General features: G+C 50.6%; 1 protein-coding gene across 8 annotated transcripts in view; it reads left to right on the top strand.

The window, feature by feature from the left end:
* Window positions 1-5924: 5924 nt before the first annotated feature.
* The window catches only part of PLEKHM2 (pleckstrin homology and RUN domain containing M2), a 34572-nt gene continuing 21261 nt past the window's right edge, over window positions 5925-19235 (top strand). For 6 of the 8 annotated variants that reach the window (XR_011649743.1, XM_071217771.1, XM_058304336.2 and 3 more), the window contains exon 1: window positions 8581-8787. Coding sequence is in view for 7 of the 8 variants with exons in the window: in XM_071217771.1 (XP_071073872.1) it covers window positions 8716-8787 (72 nt within the window). In the remaining variant the exon portion in view is untranslated. Of the gene's footprint in view, window positions 6077-8580; window positions 8788-19235 lie in introns of those variants that run through there. The other 2 variants (XM_058304338.2, XM_058304335.2) reach the window with 1 other exon arrangement.

Raw genomic sequence — 19235 nt, 5'->3', positions numbered from 1 at the left:
GAAGCTGAATCTGCCTTAGGCTGTGTCCCTCTCTCCACCCCCCTTTCCTGAGGAGGTGGATTCCTGGAGCCTCCTTTGTCTGTAGCTGGCTCAGAGGCCTGAGAATTCTAGAGTCTTTAGTGTGCGGGTGGTGCTGGCAGTAGCAACTGCTGGTTTCATCTCAGTTTTGCCGTTGCAATTTCCCTCCTTTGTCCCTCTCTCTTCTGGGTGGTATCCAGCCTTCGTCTGGTGTCCTAAACCCTAGACGATCTTTTTCCAGGCTGTTGCAGCCTGTCCTCTAGCTATTTTCCTGGAAGAAAAGAGAGTCCTATGTCTTTTGAGTCTGTCATCTTCCCAGAAGTAGTGGTACTTTTTATTATGCCTACATATAAGGCTAGTTTGGGACATTGGCAAATAGCACCTTTCTGCTGTTTGACTTTGACCGCAGCTCCCCATTGCTTTAGCTTTCTAAATCTGCTAGGAGCAAATTACCAGAAATGCGTTCACTTTTATAATAGAATTCATTAGGGGAAAATCTTACAGTTCCAAGGCTGTGAAAACATCCAGATCAAGGCATCATCAGAGAGGCTGCTCACCAAGGTCAGCAGCTGGCAAGCCTGGAGTCCTGCCATGTGGCAAGGCAAAATGCAAGCTGGTGTCTGCAGAGGTCCCTGTCTTCCCTTCCAGGCTGACTTTCTCAGCGGGGGTGATCGGGTACATGGGTCATCTCTCCCTTCTTGCTTTGGGCTGCTCTGCTGATTCCAGCCTCTAGCCTCTCTCTCAGCCTCTTGGGGTTTCTCTGTCTTTCTGCAGCCTACTTTCTGGGGCTGTAGGCAATCCTGGTGTCTTCTCTCACATGGTAAGGTAAAAGAGCAGCTGTCTTTGTGTGCCTTCTCCATTTATAAAGGACCCCAGTAAAAAGATTAGGACTGACCTGGGGTCCTGCAATCTAATCAAAGGCCCTTAACTGAAGCACTCTAATCAAAAGGTCCCTTAACTGAAATTTAACCCAAAGGTCCCACATACCTTATACACACAGGAATGGGTTAGCTTAAGAACATGATTTTCTGGGGTTCACAAAAGATTCAAACCAGGACACCCTCCATTACTTTCCTGGAATAGAAGGGCCAAGTCAGGCGTAAAGAGGAGCCTTATATTTATCCTCAGTTCTCTTTCTGTCCTTTTACGGTTACAGCCAGCTAAAAAATTCTGTGCATCCCAACTGAGTTAAAAACTAGGGAGAAGATATTCATTCAGCAACCATTATGTATCATGTACTAGATAACATGTTGATGCTATGAATACATCCTTGAATGAGCTGAACAGAGGTGCCTATTCCATTGGAGCTTACATTATAGTATCCTTTAGAAGAGTGACAACAAATAAGAGAATGCCAGGTAGCAATTAATTCTGTGATGAAAACAGTAGAGTGACATGCTGAGAGGGACTCAAGGCTACTTAATGCTGAATAATCAAGTAGGAAAGTCTCTGAGAAGATAACATTTAAATTGAGACCTGACTCACAATAAGGTTCCTGCCAGGCGATGATTTGGGATGTTTTAGGTTAGGATAAGCTAAGAAAACAATGAGGTCCAAAATTTCCCCCTTTTTTTTAGGGTAAGCAAGGGAGTAAAGAGTTTATTAAGAAACAAGAAAACAACTCTTTTCTTGTCCTAGACATGGACTGCGGGTGTGCTGCAGGGTGGGTCACTCAATGGTTTATTACAATAAAAGATTTGTATCTTGCCTATGTTACTGTCCAAGGTGGTTGGCAGGTACCTCTCCATGTAATAACTCCAGGAGGCAGGATCTTTACATCTTGTTACTCCGGCATCCCCTTTGCTTCCTCCCAACTGGTGGAAGAAGAAGCATGGAGGAGGAGTACCCACTGGCTTAGAAACCCCAACCAGAAATAGATCACTTCCACATTCCACTAGAGAAAGCTCCATCATATAGCAGCATCTGCTGCAAAGGAGGCTGGGAAATATAGTCTAGTGCTGAACTTAGCTACAATCATATCATGGTAGAAAGTGAAGAAATTTTGTTGGGCAGCTAGAGGCCCCTGCCATACTGGAAATGAGCATTCCCAGCGAAGGCCCTCAGAACTGAGCAGGCTAGAATGCTTGAGAAAGCGAAGGCTGATGTGGACTGGCACACACAGCAGAGAGGTTAGGAGATGACTCAGAGGAGGTTGGGTCAGCGCACCTATAGCCTTGCAGGCCAGGGAAAGAGTGGACTTTATTCCAAATGCAATGACAGGATGACGTTAGAGGTTTTTAAATGAGGAGATTGAGCAGCGTCCTGATTTTCACCAATCCCTCTTTCTGACCAGATGGTCATAAGGAATGAGCTGGATGTTCAACACTTTCTAATAATATCAGCTAGATCAAAGATGCCTTGTTCTAGTCTACAAAGAGCTGTAGATTGTCTGCACTTCTTCTAGGCGCTGGAGTTAAGGAATGGGAACCTGGGCCATTGCTGTTACGTTATAACCAGCCCCTCCAATCTTCCCTCTCCAGATGGGGATCAAATGGCTTCATAGACTGATGGTCAAAGAAATATTTAGGAAAGCGGACTTGGCCCAATGGATAGGGCGTCTGCCTACCACATGGGAGGTCCACGGTTCAAACCCCGGGCCTCCTTGACCCGTGTAGAGCTGGCCCGTGCGCAGTGCTGATGCGTGCAAGGAGTGCCCTGCCACGCAGGGGTGTCCCCCTCCTAGGGGAGCCCCACGCACAAGGAGTGCACCCATAAGGAGAGCCGCCCAGCGCGAAAGAAAGTGCAGCCTGCCCAGGAATGGCGCCGCTCACATGGAGAGCTGACACAGCAAGATGACACAACAGAAAGAAACACAGATTCCCGGTGCCGCTGATAAGGATAGAAGCAGTCACAGAGGAACACACAGTGAATGGACTGAGAGCAGACAACCTAGGGGGGGGGGAGGATAAATAAATAAATAATCTTTAAAAAACAAAACAAGACAAAGAAACATTTACTCCTTCTGGAGGCACAAATATATTTGCCTTGAGTTTAGGGGTGGGGAGGAGCTCAGCCCCTAAACCATACCCTACTTTTACTTGCAATCATCCTGTGACCTTTAGGACTGTGGCAGGATAAAGCTGCCAGACTTTTTCCTTAGCTTTTTCCCCTCTGAAGCAGCACACAGTCTTTGAAAAGAAGAGTAAAGGCGACCTGGTGCCCTTCTCTGTGGTCTTGACTTCCTTCCCAACTTTTGCCCTTGTCTGATTAAGTTTAACAGTATGAGACTTGGATGAGGACAATAATAAAAACAAACGAAGAAAACAAGAACAATCATTTTTCCTGTGTCACTGCTTTGGAAACTAAGGCAAAGTGACTTGCCCGAGGCCTTAGCATGAGTCAGTTGATACCTTTTGACTCAGAGTCTCGTGCCCATTGCGTGTGATCAGCAGTCTTGTGCAATAAATGAATGGGCTTCAATTCTGAGTTTTAATGATTCCCAATAACAGGATTAATATGCATCCTGGGTTTTTTGTTTTGTTTCCTTTCAGTTTTGCCTTTTCTTGACAGGATGGAGTCCGTGTTTGTGCTCTGGGCATGGTGCACACACTTGGCCTGTCTTCTTCCCCACAAGAAGTCTTGTTAGAATTAAAATACGCCCCTTCCCTCCCACCCACTCACACACCCACGAGCACCTCAGGACCCAGGTAGGCAGTGGGACCTTATGTTTCCCTGAACACTGTAAAATGTTGATCATCCTCCCATGGGCAAAGAGGCAAACATTATGGAAGAGATTCCACTGCTGCCTTCAACTGCAGACCAGGCAGGCCCCCCCAGGTGTAGAGCCCAGCAGTGACAGTGTCGGCTGAAGTTCCCATGTGCCCAAGCCGTGAGCGGCCGTTTGTAGGAAGGTGGTGCCAGCAGAAGACTACATCCAGCAGGCGATGGCTTGCTCTTCAACAGCAGGGTCACAGAGCACATTGGCTCAACTTCGGGCAGAAGGAGCACAGGAGCCAGAGCTGTGTCAGACAGGTTGGGGCCGGCAGCGCCTTAGCCTGGGTGGAGCGGAAAGGCAGAGCACCAAAGCTAATCAGCGAGCCAGTCAAGCTGGCTTCCTGACTTGCCACAAACACCTCTGGACACTGGGCTATTTTTTTCCTTATTCAAGTAATGTGTTCTCTGCCCCCAGCCTTTACCTGTTCAGTGTCTGCATACTCCATCCCCACCTGTCCTGATTCAGTGCTCTGCCCAGCTCCACAGAGACTTTCTCCTACTTTTCCTGAATTCAGTACAAATAAGAAAGTGATTTCGGTTATTAGGTTTGTTGAGACTTTGCTTCTTCCCCTAAAGCATTCGACCAAGATCCTTTGGAGTAGGATGCAAAAATATAAAGGAGTCCTTGGGCCAGGAAAGGATATACATGGTTTCTTGGGTTGGTGTCTTGGCTCCACCACTTGCTGTATGATTTCAAGACAAATGATTTAATCCCTCAGCCCTCAATTTCTTCATCTGTACAAGAATCATGTGAGGATTATGAGACAAATGTATGTAAGCCACTTAGGGGCACATAGTTAGCACTCAGCACTGAGTATGATTATCATAGTCATCGTGACAATGAAGAACTCTTGCCCTAGGTCCTGTGTGTACATCAATTCCAACTTCTCAAGTTGTACTCTTTCCTTTTCCTAAGGTTATTTTTGTCCCCTTATCCAGACAAATAAAATCAAAACAAAAATATTCAACTGCTATCTTGGGGTCTCTCCTTGGGAAACTGAGGAATGAGGAGGGATCTTTGGGGTATGTGGGGCAGGGGAGGGAATAGGGTCCACCTTGGGAGAGTTGTAGAATCAGTGTTTCAGGTGTGCTGGGGCGATGGGGTCTGGGAGGCTGAGGATTGGGATAGCTGGAGCAGAGAGGAAGGACTGGGAGCTGGACTTGAGAACTGAAGGGTCTGAGAAGAAAAGGTGGGGAGACTAATGGATGTATCAAGAATATATTTATTTGGGGTCCAAATCAGTGAAGTGAGTCGGGTAGGAGACAGCTCCAAGTGCAGGAGGCTTAAGTGACGGTGAATTCAGGGAAAGGGGGATCGTTATGGTGAGTTTCAAGGGTTGAGGGAGTTGAGGCTCCCAGGAAATGTGGGGTTGAAGAAGTGGGATAGGGGTAGGAGGAGGGAGGGGAGTTGCAACTGGAGGGAGAGGGTGTGTTTAGGACTGGACGGGGAGAGTAGAGGGGCTGGCTTCTCTGGCACGGAGATGACAGGGGGCCAGGGAGGGCTGGAGGACTGGGGGACTGCAGGCAGGGCTAGGTGGGGAGGTCTCTGGGCCACCAAAAGCCAGGGGCGTGAGCCTGTGGGCTGAGGGGAACCCGGGTCTGTGCGTTGAGGGGTTCTCCGGTCCTCGACGGAGGTGGGGCACCTCTGGGCTGTCGAAGGGGAGAGGGGACAGGCAGGGTCTGTGGGCTGAGGGGGTCCTGGGGTCTCCGGCTGGCAGGGGCGGGGTCTCAAGGATCCCCGGGGTCTGTGGCCTTCCGGGATTTCCGGGGTTCCCCGGCCCCGGGGCTGGGAGGGTCAGGGGGGCTTGTGAGCTGAGGAAGGCCGGGATGGGGGTCTCTGGGCTTAGGAAGAGGCGGGACCTGGGGGCCAGGAGAGGGGCCCGGGGGCTCTCGAGGTCCCCGGGGTCTCCGGCCCGGAACTTAGGAGGCCGGGAAGGCGGAGCCAGCGGGGGGCTCTCCGGGGTCCCCCGAGTCTCCCGGCGCGGGCACGGCGCGGGCGTCCCAGCCGCGGCCGCCGGCCTTGGCGCCGCCCCGCCTGACATCAGTTCCTGCCGCCGCCGCCGCCGCCGCCGCCGCTCACTGCCCGCGGCCTCCTCCCCCGGCCGCGCTCCCGAGCCCCGGGCCGCGGCGGAGCGAGGGGCCGGGCGAGGCGAGGGCCGGGCGGCGGGCGCCGGGCCCCGCGGCCGGCACGACGGAGCCCCCGCACGGCCGGCGGCAGCGGTTGGCGGCGGCCCCGGGCCCCCGGCGCGGGAAGAGGCGGCGGGGCGGCGGCGGCGGCGGCGCCATGGAGCCGCGGGAGGTGAAGGACCGGATCCTCGAGAACATCTCGCTGTCGGTGAAGAAGGTGAGCGCGGCCGCGCCGCCCTTCTCCGGGCCCCGTTCTCCGCCCCGGGCCCCAGGTCCAAGCCGGGCCGCCCTGCCCCTTCCCGCGCCCTCCCCTCCCTCCCGGTCGCCTTCCCGGGTCCCCCCGGCCCTCGCCCTCTCCGACCCCGGGAGGGGAGCAGCCGGGAGCCGCGGACCCAAACGCCGAGCGGGCCCCCTGGCGTGAGCGCCGCGGCCTCCGAGCTGCTTTTAAAGAACGAAGTTGAGGTCAGCATCCTCCGAGCTTCCCGAGGCCAGGCCGGGGGCCCTGCCTCCCTGGGGAGGGGCCGGCGACCCCCACTCAAGCAGCTGCACCTCCAGGAAAGCCCCCGGGAGGCCCCCGGCCGGCGGCGCGTCCCTGGGCGAAATCCACCGCCTCCTCGGACTTGCTCAGGGCTTAGCATCTTGGCGGCGGTCTGATGGTCAGGGTGAAGGCAGATTCGTAAGCAACTTCCACTTTTCCCCGTTCTGTCTTCTGGCGACGTTGCCTTTGGTCCAGGAAAGTTCCCGGGATTAATCTTGCTCAAGGTTGGCAATGTTGAAGAGGCTTATTTCAGAACTTGGAGAACCTGAGGTACCTGGGGATTGCGTTTTGGACGGTGATCCGTGGAATTTGGCACCGCAGACCCTTGGCTGCGTGGGGCTTGCTGCAGTAGAGATCGTTATCCCCGTTCCAGGTAGAAATTATTACCCAGCAGGGCCACGTAACTGTATTTGTGATGAAGTCAGCTTGTCTGAAAAGGGGTTTGGGGCTTGAAGGCGAAATTCATATTCACCTGAAACCTCCATGGCCAAACCAGAACTGACAGTCATGTAAGGAATGCTGTTGGATTTTTTTCCCCCTTATTTGAATATCTGGCTCACCTGATAGTCCCAGAAACTGGAAAAAGAATGATTCAGAAAGGGGAACAAAGAACCTCTAGCTTATTTTTAATATTTCAGCAAACCAAAATGAAGAGTATTCAGTTGATTTAATTGAAATAACTATGCTTTTTCTTCCCCACTTACATTCCTCAAAAGTATTGTAGGCAAGCAAGTTTACATTTCTTTGAAATAAATGTGCCTTAAAAGCAGAACCAAAAATGCTCTTTCCAAAATGTTCCTCTGAAAGCACAGTTAAAAGTTTAACATTGCCGAGATCCAACAAGAGTTTTATTTCATTTTCCTGAGCTTTGCTAATGCAATATAGTAAGTTTTTGCTTACTCAGGGAGAGCAGGATGAGCAAATACTTCATTAAAAAGCAATACATCTTTTGTAATGGAAGAGAGGGAAGACTGCTGATGTTTCTTTTTGAACCTGGGCTAATTATGGCGTCAGGTGGACTGAGCATTTGGTCTTCAGATTCCAAACAGATATATGGGGAAAGTCCCCGGTGGAGAGGTGATGGCCATGAGACCCTGTCACTCGTACGGTCACGGGTCTTTTGACAGCACCAATCCACAGTAAATCAAGCTCTCATTTATTTGGAAGAATCGCATGTGTGTGTCAAGAGTCTTGTAATTGTGTGTGTCTGGACAAGCACATTTTATGGAGCTGGTAATGAGCCCCAGAAAATATAAGTTGTACTCTAGCAACTGGAAGCCTGTCCCTGCTGCATCCTAGCCAAAGGCGTGACTAGCGTCGCGGTAAGGAACATGGATTCTGGAGTCTGGCTCCCTGGCTCGAATCCCTGCCCTGTCAATGAATAATCCTTAGTTTTGGGGAGGGCCCTTAACTTCTGTGCCTCCGTTTCCTCCTCTGTAAAGCAGAGGTGGCATGAGGGCCGTTGTGAGGATTAAATGAAATTATGTTGGTAGCGTGTATAGCTTGGTGCCTAACCCAGTTTTAATACATGGTAACTCTCTTGGTTGGTTTGTGGTAGAGCCAGTTCCTCACTTTTACAAGGTCTCAAGCGCCTCGGTTGCCTAAAGGTTGTTATATAACACCATTTAGCCTTGTCAGCCACTTCCTTTGTATGCTGTGTTTCAGAGAACTGTGTTGTAATTCTTGCATTATGAAGTGCTTTTGGTTTTCTGAATCAGAGTAGCTGCTTCCAGGAGGAATTGGTAAATTCAGCTGCAGCAGTAGGCATTGGGGGTCAGTAGTCTTGGAGTTGGGTTTGTCTTTGAAGACCAATCTCACTTAAATTTGTCCTATAGCACCTTAATAGGTGCTTGGCTTTTTCTTCCATCCTACCACTGGTAAAATGATCTTGCTGGTTCTTTCCTAAGGAGGTTACATGAAGAAAATGAGATGTGTATTTCTGCAGAGAAAGTTCTATTACATATCACTGTGTTGGCATATAGCACACTTCCAGACCCTACACGTACAGCTCAAGTTCTCACAAAGTGAACACGCCCACGTGTCCAGCACCCAGAGGAAAGAACAGAGCACGACGGGCATCCCAGAAGCCCCACTCATGTGTCCCTCCTGAAACCAGCCCCCAAGGGTAACCACCATCCCCAAGCAGCGTTGGTGAGTTGAGCTATTTTCACACCTAGATCGTGTGGTGACGAAGACGCCCTGGACGACCAGGAGACGCACCAGCCGTTATCCCCCCTGACCTGAAGGGAGCCTGCGTCCTGCTAAGGAGCCAGGCTCCGCGGAGCTTGGGGAGAATTGGAGGGCTTAATAGTTAACAAATGAAAACGGCAACAATAAGAAGCAAAGTGGCACCTGTTCTCAGGAGGGAGCGCGGAGCAGAAACATCCCAGGTGCAGATAACAAAGCCTGTGGTTGCTGCATTGCTAGTTAAAGAGAAGAGCCAAGTCGAGTATAGCGCCGGCCAGCGCTTCTGCTGACTAGCGTCTTCTCCAGGGCAGGCAAGGCAGTGGTTTTCATGGGAGTTTTTTTTTTTTTTTTAAGGATTTATTTTCTTTATTTCTCTCCCCTTCCCCCCCACCCCCTGTTGTCTGCTCTCTATGCCAACTTGCTGTGTGTTCTTCTGTGCCCTCTTGCACCCTCGGTGGCACCGGGACACTGTGCCTCTTTTATGTTACGTCATCTTGCTGTGTCAGCTCTCCGTGCGTGCGGTGCCACTCCTGGGCGGGCTGTGCTTTTTTCACGCGGGGCCGCTCTCCTTGCAGGGCGCACTCCTTGTGTGTGGGACATCCCCACGCAGGGGCGCCCCTGCGAGGCACGGCACTCCTTGTGCGTGGCAGCTCTGTGCGTGGGCCAGCTCACCACATGGTCAGGAAGCCCTGGGAATCGAACCCTGGACCCTCCCATATGGTAGGCAGACACTCCATCAGCTGAGCCACGTCCGCTTCCCTTCATGGGAGTTCTGTTTAACTTTTGAGGAGCCCCGAGTGTCTGGTGCATTTGTGTGCAGTGTGAGCAAAGGCTCTGTGCTGTAAGAAGCAGTCTGTGCCCTCAACAATTTGCATATTGGTTGGGGGAGACTTAAAACAAACAACAACAACAAAAAAACCTATGGCAAGGAGAAGCCTTCAGAGAAGGAAGGCTTAACTGATTTTGACAATTTGACAAAAAGAAGAAACAGGCATTCAAAATAGGAGGAGCAGCCTAAGCGTCCCCAAGGAGGTAGGACTGTGCAGGTAGGTGGTCTCCTGAGGATAGCAAGGCGACAAAGTGGAAGGAGCTCAAGAGCACTGGGACTTCTGCTTGATGTGGCTAGAAAGTGTAGGATTCAGAGGTACACACCTGTGGGTCTGGGTGCCAGTGCTGGGTCCATCACTGACCATATTAGCTTTGGAAATCCTGGACCTCTTTTACCCTCAGCTGTCATTGTAATGAGAATTAAATTCAGTGAAATAATATACTTAAAACACTTAGCTAGCACATAGTAAGACCGAAATAAAATGTTAGTTACTGTTATTACTTGCAAATGTCTATGTGAACTTGCAGTTTACTCTTGGGCATTTCTCAAGTTGAAGTCTTTTACTATACTTCTTGGTTTCTTGAACCTCAGGTTTGGCAAACATTTTCTTAAAAGGCCAAATAGTAAATATTTTCGGCTTTGGAGGACTTATGGTCTCTGTTGCAACTACTCAATTCTGCTATTGAAGCTCAAAAGCAACCATAGGTAATCCATAAACATGTAGGTGTGGCTGTGTTCCAATAAACCCTTATTTACCCCAACAAGTAGCAGGCTGGATTTGGCCCTCAGGCCATAGTTTGCTGAACCCTGTTATTCTTCTTGACCCAAGCCCTTGTCTCGAAAGTGTACATCAGGCTAAAGTGTACATAGTTACAGACAAGGGTATGTACATGTATGTGTGTGTGCACAAAGAGTCCTTGCCCAGGTAGACCAGGGGTCACTTTCAGAGAAGTTGGTGTGACCAGTCCTGTACTTAACCAGCTCTCTATTGTGACTGTTTTTGCCCATCAGATCAGCCCTGTAGAGGGAATATGGACACTTGTAAATCCCATCGAGTGTCCATGCATTCTTATTTTTAAATATTTACTGAGCACCTGTTATATGTTGGCACTATTCTAGGCCCTGGGGATATAGGAGTGAACAAGGCAAATAAGGTCTCTTCCCCCATGGAGCTGATACTCTAGTAGCGGAAGACAAGCAGTCAGTTAGTAGACAGAGGAATAAGAAGATGATTTTGGATTGTGATAACAGTTAAGAAGATATTAGGTGGATAATATGATAGAGAATCAGCCAGAAGTGTTTGCTTTGGCAGAGGTGGTCCCAGAAGACTCCTAAGGAGGTGATGGTGCATCCAGCAAGGAACACACTAGGATAACAAACAGTGAGAAGTCGTTCTAAATATATAACAAGTAGTCGTTTAAAAACCACACACACCTCCTGTTTTGGGCGATGAAAACGTAATGAAAGGTGGTGATGGTCGCACAGGACTGTAAAAATAATCAGTGCCACAGAACTGTACCCTTGAACATGGTTAAAATGGCAAATTTTTACATTGCGTGTATGTGTTACCACAATTTTTTAAAAAGTCACACAAATCAGTACAAAACGTTTAGAAATAAAAAATAAGAGTTCCTTTTTCTCCCTCTCCTCTGCCCCATTCCACTTCCTGAAAGTAGGGAATTTTTAGAAATAACCATCCCTCAGCACGTGGTCCTGAGCCGCAGCAGCCTCCTCTCCTGGGTCCCCACCTGCCCCCTTGGTGTGGGCACGCGTCTGCTGCTCTCCCGCTGTGGGCGCTGAGTGCGGTTCTTTTTCCAGCCAGGCACACCCTGCACTGAGCAGGACTTTCCCAGTCGGGATTGACCCAGCTGCAGCTGCTGCTTAACCCGGCCTGTGCATGCTGCTGAAAATCCCCCTCTAGGTGGTGGGCTTCTCCCTCTTTTCCCACTCTACGCCTAGGTTATATCAGCAGGTGCAGTGGAAAAAATAAGCCGGGCAGCTCATTTCGGGAGAGGGACTGGTAGATATTTGTGAGGATCATGTTGACCATTTGGTTTAGATCAATAGTTTTGTCCTCTCTAGTTTCATGGAAAACCTCCTTACGAGTTTGAAATGTTCTGAAATCCCTAAGGACCTGAGTCACCAGGGCAAAGACCTAAATAAAATAATATGTGCATACAAGGTTTATAAACGGAAGTGCTAAGGATCTGTGTTCCTTCTCCTCACTTCCTCTTCCCCTGCCTGTGTCTTCATGTTGGCAGCAGAGGCTGAAGTTATTTCTCTGCTCCTTTACTTTCTTTCACAAAATAGAGCCATCCAGAAGGCTCCCAGCCAGGCTCCTTTGAAGTCTGCCCAGCGGGCTACGGGCCCATGAGTAACTCAACCTAGGCCAGATGTGATACTCACGGAGAAGCCCTGGCTGCCCCTCCTGAGCCCTGCCCGTTCAGTTTTGTTTTTTTTAGGAGGTGCACCTGGGACCTCATACATGGTAAGCAGGTGCTTAGCTACTGAGCTACGCCCACTCCCCCATTCAGCTCTAAGACCCGGTTCTTCTCGAACGAGATGCTTCTCTAACAGCGGGTTCTCGTTGAAGCCTTGTGCCACTGTGTTCCTTTCCATCCCATCACAGAATCCCTTGGGTCCTCTCTTTCCCCGGAGCTGGCCCTGGCGTTAGGCCAGAATCCATCTGGGTTGAAAGACCCTGTTAGATGATTTGAGGCCAAGCAGAAAGTTCACCTGTGCCTGGGGTTAGACACAAAAAAGCCACCACCTGGCAGCATCGGGCTTGGAAAAGGGGTTGACTACAGCTGACTTTCAGTTCACAGTGACCAGTAACACTGTTTTGGACAGAGCACTGACAATTCCCACTGTTCCCTGTCAAAATACATCCAGCTAGAGCCTTGTGTGAAAAGAAATTACCAGCAAAGTTAAAAATCTACTGCTAGCTGGGGAGGAAAAAAAAGGTTAGGTCCACAAACCACTGTTGAGCAAGCGGTGGGGTGGTCAAGACATGCTTTACTATGGAAAGAAAGGAGCTGGTGTTGAGAGTGTGCCACTGTGGGGAGAGGGAGGTTGGCACTGGCAGGCCCCAGAGGCCCCCCTGGTGGGTCTCTGCCCTCTCAGGTCTCTTGTGCTCGTCCCAGGCATCCAGGATTCACCGCCGCGGCAGGAGCAAGTGCTGCCGAACCTGGTGGTGCCCTTCTGCCTAAGGAAAGCAGTGGGTTTTTTCTCCCTTAGGATAAAAAGCTTTCGTAGGTTGTCTTGATGGTAAGGCAAGGCTTCTTAGCTGGGGATATGGAACCCGTGGTGTAGTAACCTAATAACAACCAGCTCTGGACCCAGAGTCTCCTCCTTGAGAGTCTAAACCAGCCAGCAGGCCTGGCTCATTTGGGCATTTGGGCAAATTTTTGTTTCCAACCCTGTCCTCCTCCTCCTTGCTGCTCACTCAAGGTGCAAACATCCTAAAACTTCTGTTCGAGGCAGGAGAACAAGGAAGATTGCTGGGAGAGACCATTTGGCTGGAGCTGACAGTTCAGGTCATAGTAACTGTCCCAGGACCCTGAGCTCATGTCCGCTTGTCAGCAGAGCAGCTGGCCTGCCTCACAGCCACCCTCTCCTGTTCTCTGTATTTGTAATTTATCATTTTCCCCTTGCTTATATGTGTTTTTAAAATTATAGACATTCATAAGGAAGAAAGTATTAGTTTCCTATAATTCCCACTCTCTTTCCCCCAGAATAACTGTATTTAAGGGTTGGAACTAACAGAGTTTAAGAAACCCAATCAGATGTGAGAACAAGGAAGGAACTACTGAAATCCACAGAAATTTCCTATTTTAAGATTAGTGCGGAGACAACCTTTTCTCTTCGTTTTTGGTGTTCGCGGACATCTGAGGCATAAAGTGTCTGAACGCACAGGGGGGCAGGGGGCAGTGATCCCGAGAAGCCTGGCACGTGGCCAGCACCTGCGGTGTGCCGGGCACAGAGCTTGGCACGTTCACATGCGCTTTCTTTTCCAGTCGCACCATGAGCCAGCAGGATGGCTCAGGACCCAGGGTTAAATGTGAGGGAAACGAGGTTTAGCAAAGCAAGTAGCTCATAGGGACAGAGCTGGGCTTTGAAGCATTTTCTTTCCATCTTCTGCTCCTTTTCCACCTCCATGATGTCTGTTTTGAAATTCTGACTGATGATATGTCCCCACGGGTCAGTCTTGTGGGCTGGTCCCCACAAAACCACATTTAACAGGTCTTTGTGGAGTGGCCCTTCTGGCTCAGGACTCTCCTCGGCCCTAGGAGTCAGCAGCCCCTGCCCCCATGGGCTTCCGTTCTAGAAGGGGAAGCAGACAGTAAACAGATCGCAGGAGGGTAGGCACACGCCCCCCAAACCTGCCCGGACATCCTTCTGGGTCTGTGTCCTGCGAAGTTCTCCTCAGGCTTCTTAGACCTGTTTTGACGTTTTCGGCCTGTGAAGCATCTGTGTTGTGTGGGCCTTGGAACCGAGGCAAGGGTCTCCCCAGTGGCCTCCAGACCTAACACTGCGGTTTAGACAGGATTTGATGACCCTTTTTCCTTAGCAACAAGCTGGTTGCCTGGGTGGGGATGCTCTCATGAGGCCGTGTAGGTCTAGCCGAGGAAAGGGGAAGCGAGAGACAAACCCAGACCCCGTGAAGGCGCCCGTGCTTTGAAGGACTGGTCGAGATGGGGCGTTGAAAACCCCCTTCTCTGGGGAAGCGGATTTGGTCCAACGGATAGGGCGTCCACCTACCACATGGGAGGTCCAGGGTTCAAACCCAGGGCCTCCCGACCCGTGTGGTGAGCTGGCCCACGTGAAGTGCTGATGCACGCAAGGAGTGCTGGGCCATGCAGGGGTGTCCCCCGTGTAGGGGAGCCCCACGCGCAAGGAGTGCGCCCCTCAGGGAGAGCCACCTTGCATGAAAAAAAAAACACAGCCTGCCCAGGAGTGGTGCCGCACACACGGAGAGCTGGCACAGCAAGACGACGCAACAAAAAGAGACAGATTCGGGGTGCCTCTGACACAAGCAGACACAGAAGAACACACAGCGAATGGACAGAGAGAGCAGACAATGGGGGCGTAGAAGGGGAGAGAAATAAATTTTTAAAAAAAAGAAAAGCCCCTTCTCCCTCCTGCCAGCACCACCCACAGCACTGAGTGAGGCGTGCGAGGCAGGCCCCGTGGGCACCCTGCCGTCCCAGCGAGAAGGCCTCACGTGGACCCGCATGTGCCGCCCGGTCCTCCAGGCCGCTGGCTGGCTTCTAGTCTCCGGTGGTTGCCCAGGGACCTCCCGGCAGAGCCTTTACCCTCTGCCCTCCCACTTTGACAGGCGTCCCGGTGCCGCCCTTCGAGGCCAAGCCCTGTGCCGAGCTGGGAGGCAGAGCAGCCGTGGCCCTCAGGCTTGGCCACTCGCGTCACAAGCTTTCATTTCCTGGGGAACCCCGTGCTGTGATACCAAGAGATCTGTGCCCAACTGTGCTCCTCCCCTTCAGTTGTCACACACTTGATCTTCTAAATCTATCTGGTCTCCATGGGGCTGGTAGGGAGGCTGCTGTCACCTGGCGACGGCCTCCCTGGGTGGAGGAAGAGAGCAGCACCTCCCCTGAGCAGGATGGAGCAGGTGCAGCCTTAGAGCTCGCAGAGGCCAGGCAGCTAAAACTGGCACCGCCACTCCCCTGTGTTTGTCTAGACTCGCAGACCCTCCCGAGGTGGGGAGAGGCAGTGGTTCTTACCCTGCTCTGTAGAGAGAGAGCTGGTGACCTTCTCTCCCCCACCCCCACCTCCGGGACAGCCCGTGAGCCAGTAGCAGAGTTAGAACCCAGAGCGCCCCTCTGTTGGGCTGGGCAGCCTCACGTCCTCCTTTTGGTCTTGAATGACCAGGAAGGAAGCAAGGAGAGCACCCGTAACCACCTGCTTTCATCTGGCCAGTTATGACTTTCTATAGCCGCCCTAGAGCTCGCTACCAGTGACCAATTCAGGAAGATTTCTTGGTTCCATGGCACTAGAAATTGTTTTGTGATTGTGTGTCTGTAAGAGAGACGAGTCGGAGAGAGCTAGGTGGCAGCTCCAAGCAGACTGTGGAACCAGCCCTAATTAAAAGAAAAAATTATATCATTGATGTGGAGACAGTGGCCACAGGAGTTGCTGAAGGCAGGGAAAGGGAATAAGGGGTATGATATGGGGGCATTTTTGGGACTTGGAGTTGTCCTGAATGATACTGCAGGGACAGACGCAGGACATTATATATCCTGCCATAACCCATTGAATGGACTGGGAGAGAGTGTAACCGTAATGTAAACTGTAATCCCTGCTGTGTAGCAGTGCTCCAAAACGTATTCATCCAATGCAATGAATGTGCCACACTAATGAAAGAAGTTGTCCATATGGGAGGAGAGGAGAGTGGGGTATATGGGAACCTCTTATATTTTTTAATGTAACATTTTGTGTTATCTATGTACCTTTAAAAATAAAAATAAAAAATGGAAACAAAACAAAACAAAAATGCTCAGTGGCAGGCATTGCTTGGCCTGCTAGAATGAACCACCCACTTTTCCCTGCAGCCACAGGGTGTGGCGCAGTCAGGGAAGGCAGGAGCAGGGATAGAAGGCCACTTAGCAAATCCAGGGTGCGAGGTATGCTCTGTAAACGTCCCTCTTCCTTAAGGGATTTCAGGGAAAACTCAGCTTTTTAAAATCTTTTTGTTTTGATCCCTCTTCTCATACTCAGCTGAACTTGCTTATTTGTTTGCTTATTTATTTCTCTTCTGACCTTCATCTTCCCATCACCGAGAAGAGCAGCCCACCTTCTCCTGTGCCTCCCCTCCCATGGCCACCCTCCGCTGGAGCAGCTCAGGGACTTTACTCCTTTACTCTACCCCGTTTTCCTGCCAGACTTTTGGGAAAAGTAGTCACATGAGTTTCCTGTATTGGCTGCCTCTTTTCCCCTCCCTCCCCCTTCTTCTCTCCCCTTCCTTCCCCTCCCCCTCTCTCCAGATCAGAAATAGACAGTAGCCTGAATAGTGTGGTGGAGCCCTAATGGAACCCACGCACCCAGCACCCAGTTCAGCCCTGGTCATCTCATGGCCCGCCCCGCCACTCCTCTGCCCTCCAATAGATCTCAGCAGCCATAAGTGCTTCAATATTTAGTTCTTAGAGATGAGGGCTCATTTTTTTCACATAACCCCAATACCATTATCCACGTTAAGTATTAGTAATTTCTCCTTAATATCATCAAACATCTAAATTTTCAAGTTCCAATTGCCTCATAAATGTCCAAAAAAGAGCCTCATTTGCTTGAAAAAGGATTTGGAGAAGCGCCTGCTCTTTAAGGTGCTCCCGTCAGGCTTTCGTCCCCTCGCCCTGCTCCAAATGGCTTTCATTCGGGCTTCCGGTACCTCCTTTCTAAGACCGCCTCTCACGTGGCCCGACGAACTCTCATCTCTTGCCTTTGAGGACTTCCTTTGCTCGGCAAGTGCGCAGTGCCCTGGTTTTCCGCCCACCTCGCTGGCTTTGCCTTTTCCGAATAGAGCAGTGATCCTCAGACCAGCCATACACCAGAGTTAACCCCAGAGCCTTCACAGATCAATTTGGATTCCTGGCCCCTCCTCTGGAATTCTGATTTAGGGGTTCTGGGAAGGGGCCTGAGCATCATTATTTGTTTCACGCTCCCCAGGTGGTTCTGTTGAGGAGCTTGGGTGAGGACCCCTGGTCTCACATTAGGGTGCCCCTGACCTAAGACTCCAACGCTCCTGGTGCTGTGCTCCCAGGATGGTCTTGTCCCATTCCATGACTTGTGTGCTGAGCTGGCCCACGCACAGTGCTGATGCACGCAAGGAGTGCCATGCCACACAGGGGTGTCCCCCGCGTAGCAGATACCCACGCGCAAGGAGTGCGCCTCACAAGGAGAGCTGCCCCTTGCAAAAAAAAAAAAGCGCAGCCTGCCCAGGAGTGGCGCCACACACACGGAGAGCTGACACAGCAAGATGACACAACAGAACGAGACATAGATTCTGGATGCTGCTGACAAGAATACAAGTGGACACAGAAGAACACACAGCAAATGGCCACAGAGAACAGACAACTGGGTGGGGGGGCGCACTGACGGACAGGCCTTCCCTGACCTCCAGACCCATTTGTACAGCTCCCTCCTGCCAGGCACTTGGACCTAACTGTGGCCTCCCTCAGTGTTTCCCATCCCAGGAAATGACACCATCCAGTTGCTCAGACCAAAACCCTTAGAATCATGCTTTCTCTCAAACCCACATCCAATCCATCAGATCCTTGTGGTGCTAACCTGACCCCTTCTCACTTCCTCCGTCATGACCACCAGCCCCAAGCCCCCATTATCCCCCAGCTACCCTGCCGCGATAGCCCCCGACCCAGTCTCCCCACCTCCAGCTTTGCCTTCCACAGTCTGTCTATACACCACCCAGCAGCTGTTGCAACCTTGTAAAATATGGATCAGACTTTGTTACTTACCAGTGTCCAACCTTCCAGTCACTGCCCTTCAAACTGGTAATGAGAGAGTCCTTACCATGGCCGGACACGGTCTGGCCCCCACCTGCCTTCCTAGCCTCCGCTCGTACCACTCACAGCCTCACTCCCTGCGCTCCAGCCACCTTGGCCTCTTCACTCTTGTACCTGCCTCAGGACCTTTGCATCTGCTGTTTCCTTACCTAGAACAGTCTTCCCTCAGACATCTCAGTCGTCGTTTCCTCAGAGAGATTTCTGTGACCCTGTTTCATAAAATAATAGATCCTCCCATGTCCTGCTTTTATTTTTGTGGCACCTATTATTCCTTGACACTGTATTATATATTTGCATGTAGTTTATCTCTACCACCAGAATGTAAGTTCTATGAGGGCAAAGATTTTGTTCACTGCTGTATCGGAACAGTATGTGATAAATACATAGTAGGTGCTCAGTAAATACTTGTTGAAATATGTAACTCTTCAAGGCTTGGGCTTCCCCTTCTGGCTACTGTTGACCTGAGCTTTAGCCCATCACAGGGGTGCGTCTCTCACCATGTCTGCTCAAGGCTCCAGAGCAGGGGTTGGCAAACGTTTTCTGTAAAGGACCAGAGAGTAGATAGTTGAGGCTTTGCTGGCCATGTGGTCTCCAGTGTGTCTCCTCAACTCTGCCATCATAGCCGAAAGCAGCTGTAGAGAAGACATAAGGGTGAGCGTGGGTGTGTTCCAGGAAAACTTTATGGGCTTGTAGTTTGCAGACCCCCACTGTAGACTCCTACTAAGTCTGAAATTTTCCACCTCTTCCCCAAATCTAAGTGAACAGAAAGGAAACAGGCAGAACCACTTGGCAGTCTGATCAGCAAGATGAGTTTCTTTCCAGATCTGGGGAAAGCTTCTCCTAGAGCAGCCATGACTTGTTTCAACCAGACAATAACACTTCCCCACTACTGGGGAGATGCTAATGCTGGGCAAAGGATGAGGAGAGTAATAGGCAAGCTTTCTTCTTCCTTTTTTTTTTGAGGCACCGGGGCCAGAGATTGAACCTGGGACCTTGTATGTAGGAAGCCGGTGCTCAACCACTGAGCCACATCAGCTTCCTTGAGTTGGTTTTATCGTTTTGTTTTTTGTTTTGTTTTTTGCTTATTGTTTGTTTTGCTTTTTTAGGAGGCACTGGGAACCGAACCCAGGACCTCCCATGTGGGAGGCAGGCATTCAACTGCTTGAGCCACATCCACTTCCCACTTCTTTTTTTTAAATAAAATTTTATTGAAGTATGTATCATTCATACTTCATACATGAAGATTCCTAAGGAATAAATATATAATAATAGTTGTGAACTTATAAAA

Source organism: Dasypus novemcinctus, chromosome 9 (assembly GCF_030445035.2).
Source record: "Dasypus novemcinctus isolate mDasNov1 chromosome 9, mDasNov1.1.hap2, whole genome shotgun sequence".
Classification (NCBI taxonomy): domain Eukaryota; kingdom Metazoa; phylum Chordata; class Mammalia; order Cingulata; family Dasypodidae; genus Dasypus; species Dasypus novemcinctus.
This window is presented reverse-complemented; position numbering and strand designations above follow the sequence as displayed.